This window comes from Buceros rhinoceros, unplaced genomic scaffold, assembly GCF_000710305.1.
Source record: "Buceros rhinoceros silvestris isolate BGI_N320 unplaced genomic scaffold, ASM71030v1 scaffold6863, whole genome shotgun sequence".
In the NCBI taxonomy this organism is placed as follows: domain Eukaryota; kingdom Metazoa; phylum Chordata; class Aves; order Bucerotiformes; family Bucerotidae; genus Buceros; species Buceros rhinoceros.
In genome coordinates, this window is record NW_010402930.1 from 5,566 (window position 1) to 22,467 (window position 16,902).

Consider the following 16,902-nt stretch of genomic DNA (forward strand, 5'->3'; position numbering starts at 1 on the left):
CTACTGTTCCTGCCACTCAGTCACTCTGATGGACTATATTGATTTTTTTTTAATTACTGATTTTTTTTTAGGTGTGGACTAATACAAGGTCTGTGATACTGGTTGAATCACAGTAAAGAAAATTAATTTTCTGGAGGCTGCAAAAAGTTCAAGTTTTCACTTTGAATCGATTATAAAGTTGTGAGTTTTATTGTGATTTCTTTCCTCTGCTGTCATTTTTCACTGTTTTACCTCTGGTCTGAAAACCAAACTCAGTGATCCCTGTACAGGCAGAATGCTATAGTGTTCTAACACAGTGCTATAACTGTGTGTCTGGGATAAGATACAGAAATAAATAACCATGCATTGCATGAATATAGAAACAAGAATAATTCCACGTTTGAATAAATAAAGTGAAATATGATGCAGTCTGAGGACAGCCCGTACCAGGCTCTGTGTGCCAGTGCACAACGTTAATCTGTGATTCTCTGCTTGTCTTTGAAAGGTTCTGTTGGTTTGGAGGAAATCTGTAGAGTGCAAAAGCCAGTGGCTTGTGCCATCGCTCCAAGTGGCATTGTATGTTGAGCTAGGAATACGCTATACCTTCTTAACTAAATGTGTTTGTCTTTATTCGTGTGTTTTCATTGCTTTGTACTCTTGTTCTACAACACCTAAGGAAAAACTGATGATTTCTATTCAGCGGGACTGGTTTTGACCTTACATATAGCGATTCTTACAGTCATTGTGAATCCATTGACTTCAGATGCATTACTCCTGATTATACCAGGGTCGTCTCATAATGAGGGGCCAAGGTATTAAATGGAAATGAACCCAATAAAGCCATCAAGCTCAGACCTACTCTGTCCTCACGTGCTTGATCCGAACAATAAGAACTGGTGATTTATAAATCACGTTGTCTGTTTGCTTCTTTGTCATTTAATTCTTTTTTTTCCATTGAATAAATGAAGATGTTCTGACCTTAATTCATCCCTTGTGAATTTGTTTGAAAAAAGCAGGATAACTGTACCCCTTAAATGTGACTCAAGCTTTTGTTCGGATTTAGTGAGCGTCATCTTATTTTTTTAAAGGAAACACATTTCACTTGACCTCTAGGATCTGGCAGGACTTACTGCATCCTCTTTACCTTCATGGCTTATTTTTTAAAAACATTACTCTACGTTTTCAGAAAGAAGACTGGCCAATGCACAAGCTGGAGTGTTCTGCCATGTGCGCTTTTGGGGAGAACTGGAATCCCTCGGAGACCGTGAGGCTAACGGCGAGGATCCTTGCCAAACAGGTGAGCGGAGGCTAGCTTGGGATGTTCCTACTCTGGGTGCCAGGGAAGGCAGGAAAATAGAATGACCGACAGTAACTGTCCCTGCAAAGCACATACGTACTGGTATCTTGTGTACAGAGGGGTGTAATACAGTTCATGAGCATGAACTGACCACCGCAGCAGCATCAGGGATACCGTGGTCCAGCTGGAGACTTTTGGGGAAAGGCGGCAAAATGCTGGTGAGGTTTTAAGCTGTGCAGCTGTAACCTCTTGCCAAGGTACAGTTGAAGAGTCTGGAAAAGTTTACTGATAGTTTCACAATATGCGTGGTGTATCTGGTAGGTTGGAGCTCTTGGTTACATGGCTGGGCTAGCACCAAGGCCACGCTGGTGAAGAGAAGAAGGAATGAGACCTGGTATATGTGGGTAGCTTCTGGGGAATGCTCCTGGTGTTCCCTGTCTGCAGGCTCTGATGTCTTCTTGAACCAGCTGCCCGTTGTACTATTTTTCAGCTCTATCTGTGTAGCATTGTGTATTATCTAACTCCTGGTACATTTATGAGTCAAGAACACCTCCGAGGTATTCAGGTATAAACGCTTACCATTACTGGAGTTAACTGGTGAAAAACAGATGTCTTTGGAGAAAAAGAGTATTGTAGTGAGGAAATAAGATGGCAATGTCAACCTCTCTTTCAGTGTTCCCAGACTATATGGATACAGAGGATAACACAAGTGCTTACAGGGAGGGGATGGGATTCCTGAGGTTCAAGGTTATTACACTATGTGTCTTTGTAGCGCCCTAAGTTCTCTCCTCAAAAACAAATTCTCTTTGAAGCATCTTTGTGTGATTGAGGTCTGCTTATGTGACAAGGGCAACCTGGATACTGTGTGTAGTGAGGATTTTGGTGGCCTGCTGGGGAGGTAGCCGCATACTTGCTGTGTGTGAATGTATGTGTGTGCGACTTAATTACAGCATGGTTTAGTGGAGATCCACAAACAAACTCGAATGTTTAATGACAAAAAGTCATTGGAATAAATTTGTGCTTTTATTGCTTACAGGGAGGGGGGAGAACCCTATATGTCATATAAAAGCTAAATATGCAAACCATAGTCCCTGAACCTCAGCTGCTGGGCCACCTGCAAAGCCATATTTAATGGCCAAGATTACAAAGAAGTGGCCTTAGGCCAACAATGGAGCATTGCTTTTGAACTCTGTCAACAGTCAGTTTATTCACTTTCCTCAAAGCGAAGCCTGTCTCCTGCCTGCTTGCTATTGTTAGCAGCTTTCTGGGTGTCTAGAACAAAGCAAATGACATATTTAAAATACTGCTCAATTTATGTATATAAATTTGATAGGAGTTAATCTTTGGCTGCCTAATTTGGTGCAGAGAGAATATTCCTATGGCTTTACTAAGGGCAGTCAATTTAACTCATTGCTGTTCCTGAACTTCTGTAAATTCCATACAGTGTGGATTTGGGTTTGTTTTACAGGTAGAAGTTCTCAGGAGGCAAAACTGCCAATTTAAAACATTAAAATATTTCCTTGTTGTTTTTTTCCCCGTATTGCTAGAAAACTCACCCTGAAAGAACACAGTCGGAGAAGCTGCTTGCTGTAAAAGAGTTTGAATCACGTAAGTAAAAAAGGCTTGCAGGTAAACAGGGGCAGTTATCTATGTTCATGATTTGCTTCCCCCTACCCCTCCTCTGTCAAAACCTTCCAGAGCATCCCACTCCTGTTGGAGGATGGGAGTAAACAAAGGGAATTGTTCCTCATGCTTTGAAAGTGCAGTGCTCTTCCTTTCTTTTTTTCTTGGTTGCTTCTGGGGGCTGTGAAACAAGGTTGAAAACCTAGACAGAATTAATTACGTAGCATACATCCATCTCATGGCTTTTCTGGTACTCTAGTGCCTTTTGAGAATTGTAATGTTGTAAAATGAAAATAGCTGGTATTTGTTACCAGGAGGCATAAAATCAGAGGCAGCACAGTTGCTTGATGGTGACAGTGACTAAGGGGCTAATTGCAAAACCCTCTGGACTGTGCTTCAGTATCTGTCACTGCCAGTCAAATCTGACATGTTATATGTGATTGTGTTGAAATTCTGGGTCCTAAGTGGTCCAAAATAATCCAAGGAAGGATATGAGGCAATGGCTTGCTTTTAACTGGAAGGCTACTGTTTATGTCCTGTGAGGCAGAGTTAGAGATTGAGTAACTAGGGACTAGTAACCATCCTGGCATAGTTTTCGCTGGTCTGTTGTTTCTCTTTCTTGGTGCTGGGGGTAATATACAGGGAGACAATAGGTTTGTATTGGCTTCCAAAACCCCGTATAAAATGCTGAATAAATGCAATCATTGCTAGGACTTTGAGGTAGCAGAGTAACCAAGCACAGCAAGATTGCAGTTTTACTTGGTTCCTGAACAAAAGCCTCTCTGACAGTTCTTGGGACAGCTGAGGAATTAAGAGGGAAAAAGTGCCAACATTTGGCTTTGTCTAAGGCAAGGATAATTATTTCAGATAGGTTAGTAGGACTGAGGATGAGGAGGGTGGGTAACTGCTGAAGAAATCTCTGTATATTCTTCCGCATTGCAGCTTGTCTTCAATAATCTATTAATTCAGGAGCTAAAAGGCTGAAATGTTCTGGGTTTTTTTTTTTTTTTTGTTGCACTGTCCCCCTGTCCTCTAGGAGCCCTTGTTTTGTTTTGGGTTTTCTTAGAAGGAGCCCATGTTCCTTCTGCCTCGTGACTCTCCTCATCTCTTAGCACACCTTTGCAGTGTTCAGCAGTTGCCTTATGCTGTGCAAGACCCTGCACAGGAGACAAAGAGGCACCTAGTTATCAGTTGGAAGCTCAAAATTTCTTATTTAATTTTGGCCCAAACTCTCATGAAATTGTCCCATTTCATTTTCCTCAGTATTTTTTGGTGACTCTTCTGTCATTCACATTTGCTTTTACAAATAATTTCCTACTCCTTCCACCATTGTGCAGCCTTTTCTCTTCCTGTGTGTTTTTCTCTTTACTGTTAGTTTGAGTTGGAGAGGGGAAATTGATGAGCTGCTGGCTCTGTTAGACCAGGAGTGGGCTGATGACACTGCCACTGTGAGAGAGAGGATTAGGAAAAACTTTCCAATGCTCTGCTCTTGAGGAGAGAGAGAAGGGACCAGGTTGATGATCTAGCTTGCTCTGCATGGATTAGGCAGGAGAAGGTTCAGTAGCCACAGCTTTGGCTAGGACTTGTGCTGGGTCTGAGGGTAAACCTCTGAACAAACCCACAAGGGAACACACTTGGTGTGTGTGGCGGGACACTTCCACTGATGTTCCTGTTGCCTCCTCCTGTCCTCAGATATCTGCAGGTTAGAGAAGTCTCTGTTGGTGGTCAGCTCCTAGCCCATGGAGACATGAGCATTCCTGTTTGTTACCTGCAGTAGGTCAGATGGATTGCGCTCCTGGGCACCCAGTTATCCTCCTCTTGCTGCAGAGGGAACCCCTGGTGACTATCCCCAGTGTTGGTGTCAGCCTTTGGTAGGTTCCTATCGCATGTGGCCACAAATAGGGCCTCTGTGCTGGGACAGACCAAGTCTTTTAAAAGCAGGGATAAGCAGCCTTTCTTAGTGGGAGACAGGGCTGGGTTAGGTCTGTATAAGGATGTTTCAGTAGTGGGATGTTAAGTGCGACGTCGTACCACACTAGGTGGGACCAGGCAGCTCATAAGGCTGTGATAGCTGAGGGTAGCTCCCCACAGTTGATAGGCTTCTGGAAGGCCAGGGTTAGCTGATCTGTTTTGCTAGCGCTAACAAACACACTTTGAACACTGTAACCCTTTTCTCAAGAAAGGGAAATTTGTGTCCTATTACCTGCTAATGCAGAGATGTCAGAAAACACTTCTCAATCCTGCATGTTCTTGTAGCGCATATGGCTTTGGCAGAAACAGGATTACATTTATGGAAGAGCAGACACTTCTTGCAGTATTTCCAAGTAGCTATTCCTTGGGGGGATTCTGCTTAAGTCTGGGCCTGTTCTAACCTAAGTCTAGCTGCAGTTCACAGGGGAGTGTTCCTGTCACTGAAATGGAATGTATTCTTTGTCCACAGACCTTGACAAACTAGACAATGAAAAGAGAGAGCTGATTCAGAACGACATTGCCGCTCTTCATCACTTTTACTCAAAGCACTTGGAGTACCCTGACAATGCTGCCCTTGTAGTTCTCTTTGCACAAGTAAGTTGGCTAGAACACAGCCCACTCAAGTGGGTGGTGCTGAGGAGCTTAGCCTTTGCGAAAGGGGGAAAACCTTAACAGCAATGGAAATGGTAGCTCTCAGCTTATCTTGGGGAGATCTGAGTGTGCTTGATGGAGAAGATCGCTTCCTTGAGCAGAAGTGGTTGGACATGCTGCATTTCGGTGGCAAGGGGAGAGATTCTTGTCTGCTTCTCAAACACTGAAGGGGAAACAGCCTATATTGGACCTTGTCAAAGTTAGGCTTCTTGTGGGCCAAGCATAGCACAGCTATTGTTGGACTCACGTGGAAGCGAGACCCTGCAGAGGCAAAATCCTTCATTCGGGCTTCAGACTTGTGGAAAACCTTGCTGGTCAGGTCGTCATTGTGTTTGACCTTCACAGGGACTAAACTTCAGAGAAACAGAAAGAGAATTCTGAAACTTTTATCTGAACTGAAATACGAAACTTTACGGTGTGTGGCTTTTAAATGCAGTCAGGTAGTTTGGTCATCTAGAGAGATGAAGAAAAGGCAGGTTGTCTTGTTAGGTAGCTTCTGAAATATGTCACCTCTCTTTCTCACCTGCTTTTCATATGCATCTGAATTGAATGTATTGCAGTGGATGGAATAACACACCAGTGGAATACTGAAAGATCCATTTTCTTCTTTGTCCTCCTGTACTTCAAAATAAGATCGATTTAAACTTGAATGTCTGAGTAAAAAGCTGAGTGTTTTTGAGATGGGGACAAATGTTGACTGCTGCGATGAAAGCTGAGCTGGCAATACCCTGGTTGGTAGAGCTCGGCGTCTACCAACGAGGAGGCACTGTTACTGTTTCCTTAATACTTTATTGTGTAGGGCATGATTCTTCAGCACACTTGACATCTGCTCGTCATCCGTTGTGGTGTTTCTAATCGTGCATTTCGGTTCAGTGAAAAGTTTTCAGTTTTGAAGACTTCACAATTTATATTTGTCACAGGGATACTTTAAAGACATTAGTACATCCATTTTCTTGTGTTTCTGAATGTTTTTGTTAGAATGTAGCCAGAATTCCCAAAGATTACATTGTTTTGTCTATAATGACTTCTGCTTCATCAAAAAAGCTTTCACTTTGAGTGTCCTGGACCAGCTCCACCCAGATCACAGAAGTCAGTTAAAGCATCATGAAGTCTTGACTCTTAGATCTGATGTTCTATCCAGTCTTCTCTCTAGATATCCCGTGTCAAACTTAGGTGTCACCTTAAGCTTACCCTGTTCAACAGGCAACTATCTGCCACTGTGGACATGACAATTTTTTGAACTAAAATTTCCAAAGGTCATCCAGATGCTCCTCAGAAGTGTTTTACACAACCTTCTGAAGTTTTAGCTCCAATATAAATCCTTCCAAAAGAACGGGAAGCATGTCTTGTATTTGATGTGAAACAGAGGTTTCAAGACTCGTGCTCTTCCTCCTCAATATCACCTTGTACTCTGCAAACTGAAGTTCCAGCGTCTCATCCTTTCCTTGAAGACCTTGCATAATTTTGTGCCTGCCTTTGCATGTTCCCTTTTCCTCCACTGGGAACAAACTCAAGCTCTAGTTTTTTCACTGCAGTCTCTACTCCCTCCACGTTGCCTTATTTGATCATGCATTCATCTGTTGAAACCGGTGTCGTTTCTGGTATGATCCATTCAAGATGTGGGCTGTCTCTGGCTTAAGTGGAGGGGAGTTGATGATAACTCGCTACGTATTTTTAAATATTTCCCTGTGATTCAGAACCATCAAGCTGTTCTCATGGCAGCCTTTGTAGCCTTCAGTTCTTACTTGCTGTTGATACAATTTTTCCCTTCTATCGTTTTTTGTATTCAGCAATTACATTTTGATTTTGGTTCAGGTATGCTCGTCTAGAGAGACAGGGAGCCTTTGAGTGCCACCTTGCTAAAAATAGCGGGATAAAGATCAAGAGCAGATGGCAAAGATACTGGTGAGTGAATCAGAGAAACAGGCCGCTTTCCTTAATTGTGAACTAATCCTGAACAGTTTACACCCAAGGAGTGGCTTTGGGAAATATTTGTGTATTTCTAAACTCCGGTCTGAGGTGCATTCCAGCGTTTGGGGCATATAGGTTTTGGTAGCATTTGTTGTCGACTCTTATCCTTCCAGAACAAATGCTTACACTGTACTTGATTGTCAGTTCCTGTCCCCGTTGTAGCTTCAGCTGGGCTTGGCCACGTGACAGTAGTTGTTTTAGAGCTTTAGTGGCACTTCTGTGAACATTGTGGTGATTGTAGGGCGTGGTTGGTGAATGTGGAGAGGGTTGTCTGTGCTGGCATGTATGTGACTCGCAGTGAAAGCGGAATGAAGTACTTAATTGAGGTGCATTTTGGTCACTTAAAGTCTCAAAACCCACATGAAACAAAGCCGAAATTCCTGTACGTTTCCTTTGAATTTAGCAAGAATAAAAAGAGAGAGAAAGTTTTAGGACCTGCTAGAATCTATTCTGTGAGAAAGACTTGTGAACAAGCTCTTTTGATCCTGTGTCTGTTTAAATTAGGAATACACTTCCTCTCATACTCAGTCCTTTTTCTGTCCCCTCCTATTCTATGTCTTTATTAGGTTCAAGTCTTTCTCACTGCCTTCTTTTTCTTTGTATGTGCTTTAGCTGTAGCTGATACGTGCAGCCCTTGATGACAAATGTCATTGTGGCAGGTCTCCATAACGTATGCTCCATCACAGCTCTGTACTGCCCCAGCCCGGCTGCGCTTGCTGCTGTTCATCCCCACGTTGCTTCTTGGGTGTGTCGTTTTGCGGTGGCCCTCTACTTGCCACGGCCAAATGAAGTCTCTTTGCCCTGTTGGTGTCAGGCTTTGTCTCGTGTTTGCAATGGTCTTGCTTTGTCTCTAGCGCTCTTTTCAAGCCCCATTTCTCTAGGTTGGCCTTCCAAGGAGCAATGAGCTAGATGTTGGCTCCTGAGCAGGTACAGGTGTTGGACTGTCAGTTCTTTAGTGTCCTGCACATTCCTTTGGGTAGGGATTTGGTCCTCATGTCACCTTTTGAAATGTCCTGTAGCTCCCACTGTGTACTGGTGAGTCAGAAAGAAAACTGTAAAGCAAATTACTGCATTTGACTTTGAAGTATGAGAGTGTGACATGTGGGTGTGGAGCCCTTAGCTGACCAGAAGCTGATTCAGGCTCTTTCTCTTTTTTCCTTAGGTTAACTGTAATGGCTTCACGATTGAAGATGAAGAACTCTCCCATTTGGGATCAGCCATATTTCCTGAGTAGGTTGGTTTTTAGTATTTTAAAAAATTACCCTGTTTAAAACCAACCAAAGGTTCTTGCACATGTATAGAAGTAGATCTCCACTGAAAGAATTTAATTAAACAATTTATCTTGTTTTAGGTATCTTTAGCTAATAAAATGTAGCTAGTGATTTGCTAAAGTTTTTGTTAAAAATCTGGGACTTTTGGTAAAATTGCACTTGTAATAGTTTTGAAGTTTAGACTCTGAATTATATGCAGGTTGGTAGGAAACAGTTACTTGGCTGGCAGGTTCTGGCCAGGAAAATCATGTAATGATCAAAGTGAAATGAAGAGGATTGCAGGTGACTTGCTCTATTCACAGCTTTCTGTTTTGGCTGGGTATAATCCTTCACCTGGTGTTCTCTGAACAACATCCCTTCTACCTTTGTTGCTTGACAGACAGTAAATCCCCTTCGTAACTTCTTTCAGCCTCATCAGGTGTTTTAAAAACTGCAGTGCTTTATGTTGCTATGACAGTGCAGGGGAAAAAATACGTACAGGCTTCTTAGCTTTACAAATAAACTGCAGATGTTAACTGCAGTTTGTGGATGGGGGAGCAGAGCTCTCTTAAAGGCTGAGGAACATTTTTTCCATTTTTAAATCTGTCCTTCTCACTTGATACTGTAGGAAAGGAAGTTATTTTCTGTTCCGGTTCTTTGCAGACCTGGTACTGAAATTAGTATCACTGTCTGCTTAGGCTGACTTCCTTGTGAAGTGTAATTACTGGTAGCTTATCTATGTCAAAGTCATCTGAACCTTAGTGATGCCTAATTAAAGCAGGACCTGATTTTGCTAAGTGTTGCATACAGGCAGTAGTAGGTAGTCCTTGCTTCACAGATTGTTCTTCTCCAGGCAGGGCTGTCTGAAGTCCATGTTCCTGACCTTCAGGTTGGAAATTAAGGCCTTGAAATGCCCACAAATGCCAGGATCAGAGACCTGGTGGGCAGAGGAGAGGCTTAAACCAGGATGTTCTGGAAACGTGTCCAACTCCATCGTTTACTTGTAAATGCCCAGCACGCAAGATCCAGTGATACCCGCGAGCTAAGAAGGCAGAAGAGAGAATTATTATTTTAGATTGGAACAAAGATTTAAAATTAATACATTTTATCTCAAATGAGCAACGCATTGCACTTGGACCTAGCTTGGCAGTGAGGGGGAGTACTATTCTCTAGCAGCCCGAGTTTTTGTGTAAGGCATGTCTTTGACAGAGATCTCTTCCCTCCCACTTCAACCACGGAGGCTGTTTATGTTTGCATAGAAGCAAGCTAAAATTTTAATGCCTATCGTAAGTTGCAATGCAGTTTTCCTGTGTTTGCTTGTTTCCTTCAGGTTAAATGTGCATATCTTTCTTTTTCCTCTGAGGAAAATAATCTGTCATCATAGGTACCTAAGTAGGATGTTGATAGTTTAGCTATGTGAACACCCTGTCAGCTGTCCTGTGGTACTGTAAGAATGGGAAAATAACAACTTGCCTGGTGCTGCAAGAATAGGATTTAAAAACTGGGATGATTCATTAGCACGGCCATTCTCCGTATCAACAGAATAAATAACAGTACGACAGGTTTTCCCAGGGTTACCTTCATGTTAGGCCTCGGAATGAAACAGCTGACAGACTGACTCAGTTCTTCAGACCGACTTGTTTTGTGCTGAACTTTTTGGCTGTTGCTTTTGGTGGTACTGGAGGAAGAGGTTTATGTTTCTACTTTTACAGTGTGGCTTTGATGAACCATAGCTGTTGCCCAAATGTCATTGTAACTTACAAGGGGACCGTGGCTGAAGTCAGAGCTGTGAAAGAGATTGAGCCTGGAGAAGAGGTAAACGCGCTGTGTTTGAACGTACTCTGTGCGCACGCATCCTAAAAGCAGGATCTGTTCTGCTGTTCACTTCTGATTCATTTTGATTAGATGGCAATCTAAGAATCGGGAGGAAGGGTATCTTGTTTCCCAGAGAAGTATAAGATGTCACTTTGAAAAAGTTGGGGTGGCTCTGGAGGGCTGAAGTGATTCTCAGAGGCAGTGTCCTCCTCTGTGCTAAAACAAGGAGAGGGCACCTGCAGCAGCCACCGCGGCTCTGCCAGCCTCTGTCTCAGTTTGCCCATCTGTAGAAGGAGGCTGAGTTTACTGATGTTTGGCTGGTGCTTTGAAATTCCAAGATCAAAGCGAATTATTACTGCTATAGAATAGTTTCCAGTGTAATAGTAATGTGTTGGCATCGATGCCAGAGTAAACAAGGTAAACAGGTACCGGTAAGTCCTCTGACTCTGTTTGGGCAGAGCATCCCCACGACATGGGACTCAATTGTATCACCTCAGCGGCCTTTGCTGGGAAGCCACAGAACAAGAGTGTGTTTTTTAGCTGGAGTGGAGCTGGACAGAGATGGATAAAAATCTGAATCTGAGCAAGGCTCTGGGTTTACCTTGAAACTTTCTTAATCAAATAATGAACTCGTCAGGGAGCCTTCAGCAGCAGAGCCGCTTTTGGCCTTTGAAAAAAAACTTGTTAAACAGACTTGAGGGGGATGTTCAAATACCTGCAGGGGTTGAAGAAACAGAACGTTCTCTCTGGGGATGGAGCTCGCATAGAGTTTTAGTGGCTCATTTGTTAACACTCATTTAGTGGGCAAGGTCAGTGCTGATCAAAATAAGTTCAGATTTGAATTTGATAACTCCTGCTGCTTTCTGAAGTGTGTGATGCCCGTGTTGAAGTAGGAGAGGGGTTATTTTTGTGGACTGTAGCTGTTCACCGTTGTGAACAAAGTGAGTCTAGTTGCTGGAGCCAAGGGCAGATGACTCGGTGAGCAACTTCTTTTTACGCTGTTTACTAGCGGTGATCTGTCTGTGATGTTGGCAGTCACCGCAAATGCACTGATCCTGGTTTCGGAATTCTGCTGTGGAATCCCAGACATTTTCCGCGTTTTTGGGGAGGGCTTACTGTGAGAGGTAGAAATGTGGATCGTCGTGCTTGCTTGGCATCTCCTTTTGATTGAGTTATGTCTTAGAAGCTGCATCAGTTCTCCAGGACCTCATGGCTTTTGCGCATTCGCTTTCCTGACACTTAATTTTATAAATGTGAGCTGGTGGTTCTGCTTGGGCTCTGTGTGGTCTGATGGCCTGTGTCTCCATCTTCAGGTCCAATGCAGCCATTGCGCCACAACATTTTAAAGGATTGCGCTGCAAATGCAATTCCTGCGTTTTGCATGCTTTGAAAATAGGGCAGGGAGGAGAGGAGTGTGAGATCACACAGAGTGAGGAGAACATGTGCTGTTATCAAATTACATGTACCCTTTAAAGAAGAGAGAAACCTTAAGCACAGTCTGACCAAAACATTTTAAATAACGATAAAATGAGGAAATGGAACTTAGGCTGTTCTGTGGTCTGCAAAGTGAACGGCTGTGCTGTGCATATGACACGTTTCTTGAGAGATCTCATCTGAAAACGGAGCATTAAAGCTAGATGCAGGGGTTCTTTTCTGAAGAACACTGAAGTAGAGGAAAACTTAAGAATAGTGTGTGTGAGTGGCCTTTAAAATGTCCAAAAGCAGGTTTTCTTTGCTTTAAAATATTGCTGCTAAAGTAAATCAAATATTCGTTCTCCTAGAACTGGAGCACTGGGCCTCTTTTCAGAGATCTAAAGATCTTATCCTAAGTTTCTAAAGCTACTAGTGAATGCTGTTGCCCCAATTTTTGTAGGTTTTCAGAAAGAAAAATTTGAGATTCCAGCCTCCGAAGAACCAGGCCACTGTAATTTATCCTAGGCTGGATACCTGAAATCATTATTTGACTTCTGAGAAGTAGGTATCTCTTTGTAGCCTGACAGGAGCCTGAGATTTATTCTGTGCTAGTTTCCTTATCCACACCTGAATCTTGCTGTCCTGGGTTTCAGCCAGGGTAATATTTGAGGGAAATTCCGTAATGAACAGGAAAGGAAACGCTGCTGTGTCAGGTTGCACTCACAAATGGCAGCTCCTGGTGCTGCCGAGAGGCTTGAGGAAACAGGCAGGTGATGTGGCTGCAGGGATCCGCTAGCTGCATGACTGCGTAGTTGTTGTACCGTGTATACCAGAGCCAGTAGCGATAAATACGAGTGGTTACCCTGCTTTCACTGGCTGCTGTTTTTACCATATAGGTTTTTACCAGCTATATTGACCTGTTGTATCCCACGGAAGACAGAAACGACCGGTTAAGAGACTCGTACTTCTTTAATTGTGATTGCAGGGAGTGCATTACGAAAGAGAAGGTAATAAAAGCAGTGTGAAATACGCTTCTGACGGTCAGGGCACCCACCCAGGTCCTTCGATGTAACATTCTGTCTGGTTTAGTTACATTTTGGAAAGTAGGGCAATAGGGGTGGGGGATATTGGGGTTTTCTTCCTATCTAGGAGACTTTCTGATACTTAGTTTTTCCACTGTCATCATGACACATCAGGAAGATTCCTGGTAGAGGCCTATTTAAAGCCGAGCTACAAAGCTGAGATGAAAACTTTGTTAAAAGTAGATAATTACACTGTGTCTACACTACCTGGCCAGAAGAATTTAGCTCAGAACTCTTTTTATTTCTGTTTGCTTGGTTTTTTTTTTTTGTAACTGCGTGTTTTCTACCAGCTCCCAGTGAGGGAATCTTGCTTGGGGCATTTCTGGGGTCCTGTTCTGTGATAGGGTCCTGCCGCAGTTCCCAGTTGGGACGAGTCGGTCAATTCTCGGTGACACCGGATGACGTTGCTGGATGATTTGGAGACCCAGCAGACCCTGCGAAACGGGCTTTCCTGCCATGGCGTCAGTGGTCTCACAGGCAGGGTGGTCTTGGTCACAGCCCCTTGCGATGTGCAGGCCAGAGTTACGTTCATTAGACATCACCTGGTGCCCTTCAGAGGTCAGAGACCTTCACAGCCAGCCAGTGTGCCTTCGAACACGGCGTTAGTTGTTTTGAAGAAGAAAAGCACGTGGGAGGTGGTGGGGGGGAGGGGTAGGTATCCAAACCCAACAGATACTGGAACAACTCTGCCTGTGCAACCATTTAGACCTCCTGTGCTGGAGGTCCTAGGAGAACGGAGCTTTGTGTGGCTGATCTGTCATTCCAGCCAAGACCAGTCTGGCTGGCATAATCTGATCCATAAGATCCAGATCTCTTTTTGTTTTTTTTTTTTTTTTCCTTCCCCCCAGTTTTCACAAGGGTTTTCCGTTTAAGAGCTGCTTCCCAAACTGGCCAGACAACCAGCTCCTTCCTTTAAACGGTGTCATCTTTTGTAACATTTTTTCCAAACAGACCCAGTATTCCTTCCCCTCAATTTTCACAAGGGTTTTCCGTTTAAGAGCTGCTTCCCAAACTGGCCAGACAACCAGCTCCTTCCTTTAAACGGTGTCATCTTTTGTAACATTTTTTCCAAACAGACCCAGTATTCTTGTTTGTGGTTACTCTGTTCATACCATAGTTGTGTTTTCCCCCACAGTTACCTTGATAATTTTGCCCCTGAGATTAACAAAACCAGGATTTCATCTGTGATTTCCAGCAAGGTGCTACTCTTGGGATCACCTGTCACCCAGCCTCCTTCAGATCTGGAAAGAGGCACCTACCGCCCCCTCAGCTGGCAGATGCAATAATAAAAAAGAAATCTAGCAACAGTGTGAGGCTTAAACCGCACAAGATTTGTCTCCAGATGCAGCTGATTCTCGATGAAGTGGTGAATCAGGTGAAGTAATGAGTAAATGGAGCTGTCCAGCAGAAGTAACAAAATACGTGCAAATGTGGTTTTCCCTGTCGATATGAAGGCTCTTTTTCTGATTTAATATCTCCTCATTTTCCACTGAACTATCACTTGGTGGTAGGCCTAAATTATTTGGGCTTTTCTAGCCTTAAAACTCAATTTGTTTTGCTCCCTAATCTCTTGGAAGCAGTGAAATTTCCTCTGTAGAACTGCTTTCATCGCAAAATAGAACAACTCTTGGATCTTTCAAAAGATCATGGAAGTAGAGAATGGCAGATGAACTGGAAGATGCAGAGGCTTCTAGGACTCCCAGCCAAGGCTCTAGAGAAAAATTACAGGTGCACTTTGTACCCTTGTTTTTTACGTTCTTAGAAGAGCCTAATTTCCCATCTGCGTCTTTTTGTTAGACTAATTCTGTGTAGCAAGTGGACTTTTGTCTGAGGGCTTGGAACATGCGTTTATAATGCTGTTGTGTTGCCTTCAGGATAAAGAGAAACTGGAAACCCGCAAGCTGGATGATCCTCCATCAGCAGAGGCGGTACGGGACATGATCAAATACGCCAGGAACGTGATTGAGGAATTCAGGCGAGCCAAACACTACAAATATATCCTTTGTCTCACCCTGACTCCACTGGCTTGGTGTGTGTGACCTGAAAATCTACCTGCTGGATTGCTTCAGAAGTATATGCAGGAGAAACACTCTGACCCTTAGCAGTTAAACTTTCCTCGGTCCTCTTTGTGTCCGAAGAGTTGTCCCTGGGGGCAAGGGTCAGTTTTAACATTGCAGTTGGTGTGGGATTGTGAGACAAAACCACAAGATTCACTGGGCCAGAAGCAGACCGGGCTATCTCACATCTGATTCAGTACTTGCTGCGTGGGGCATTTCACTCCCTCCTCTTCTGACACGTTGCTGGTGTGGTGGAGATTCGGAAAGCTGCCCTTTTTTGTTGCTTTTTAAATCTGAAGTTAGTTTTGTAGAGCATCTGAGTAGGGGGGGGATAATCTCACGAGCAGAATATCTCTGAGCATAGAATATCTCTGCGATAGCACTGGGCTTGTAGCTAGGTGCTTGGATGCCATTTGAGAGAAGAGAGGACTTCGCAGGACCGTCCTGAACGAGGTTAATTCCTCTTTGGCATTACCAGGCGGCTGTTTAATGAGAGGCCATCTATTTGTTGGGATCCTTGACTTCTTCATACCTCCTAGCGAATTACTGGAGATCTGCGTGCTCAGCCTGGACAAGATGGGTGCAGTGTTTGAAGACAGTAATGTTTATATGTTACATATGATGTATCAGGCCATGGGTGTCTGTCTCTACGTGCAGGACTGGGAAGGTGCGCTGTGTTATGGGCAAAAAATTATTAGACCATACAGGTAAATAGGAGACTCTTTTTTTTTTTGTGCTCTAATGCAGTAATCTGGATAATTAAGACAAGTTTGGGCAGAGATCGCTCTCCCGGTACCTGTTGTATGAATACGCTACCCATGACATCACTGCTGGAAAAGGAATGTTTGAATGCTGGGACGGGTTTTGTAATTGTCAAAGCGCGGTCTGCAACACGTGGCAGAAGGTGACTCTGAAATCCTTGCTTCGAGTTGTACCACTGTGGCTACTGCTCTGGTTCTGCTTAGCTGGATAAATACTTGGTTTTAGCTAGATAAATGTTGGGCTTTTTTAATCATCTCCTGATACTTGCTTTACTACAGCAGTCGAGTTGTACCACTGTGGCTACTGCTCTGGTTCTGCTTAGCTGGATAAATACTTGGTTTTAGCTAGATAAATGTTGGGCTTTTTTAATCATCTCCTGATACTTGCTTTACTAAAGCAGAGCTTTTGAATTGCATTTGCAGTCGGTATTTTGTATCGGGTAAGAGAGGCTGTTGCTGTCAGCCTCACGTCCTCCCCCAGTCCTCCCGCTCGGCAGTAGCGCAGTGCTCGTGGTTGCAGGAGAGCAGAGCCCTGTCCCAGGGCTGGGGCTGAGCAGCAGAGGGAGCTGGAGCCGAGCTCAGCTGGCGCTCAGAGGCTCTGGGTGCCCCGTGTCCCTGATCTCCACCGCCCTGGAGCTGGAGGCATGGGAGGAGGTGCAGGCTGAACCCTTGTGTGCGGCAAGGCAGCCCGCAGCCTCTGCGGGGAAAACTTATGCTCCAGTGAATTTTTCTGTGCTTTTACAGTAGCGATCTTGTCCGTTAGAGCTGTAACACGCTGTAGCTGATCCTGCCATGAATCTCCCAAGCAGATTCTCGAGATGGGACTTTCTTGGCAGCTGGGGGGAGCGCAAGTAAAGCTCTCCCTTTGGAGCAGATGCCAATGTAAAGTCACAGATCACTTGGCAGAGAGCAGCGATACAAAGAAGGAGCCAACATTCCCCCCGCCCCGGGGGCTCAGTACTATTTATCTTCCCTGGGACTTGCCCAGCTCCTCTGGCTCCGAGCCTGGCATTCCAGGTCAGCTCTGCTGCA

General features: G+C 44.0%; 1 protein-coding gene across 1 annotated transcript in view; it reads left to right on the top strand.

Moving 5' to 3' along the window:
• The window catches only part of SMYD2 (SET and MYND domain containing 2), a gene marked incomplete at its 3' end in the record, with an annotated part of 20,800 nt that extends 4,984 nt beyond the window's left edge, over nucleotides 1–15,816 (top strand). Inside the window, exons 2-9 of the mRNA XM_010132796.1 lie at nucleotides 1,166–1,276; nucleotides 2,824–2,884; nucleotides 5,340–5,464; nucleotides 8,655–8,722; nucleotides 10,455–10,557; nucleotides 12,867–12,977; nucleotides 14,927–15,047; nucleotides 15,642–15,816. Of these exons, the coding sequence (XP_010131098.1) occupies nucleotides 1,166–1,276; nucleotides 2,824–2,884; nucleotides 5,340–5,464; nucleotides 8,655–8,722; nucleotides 10,455–10,557; nucleotides 12,867–12,977; nucleotides 14,927–15,047; nucleotides 15,642–15,816 (875 nt within the window). The remainder of the gene's footprint in view (nucleotides 1–1,165; nucleotides 1,277–2,823; nucleotides 2,885–5,339; nucleotides 5,465–8,654; nucleotides 8,723–10,454; nucleotides 10,558–12,866; nucleotides 12,978–14,926; nucleotides 15,048–15,641) is intronic.
• Between the last annotated feature and the right edge of the window lie 1,086 nt (nucleotides 15,817–16,902).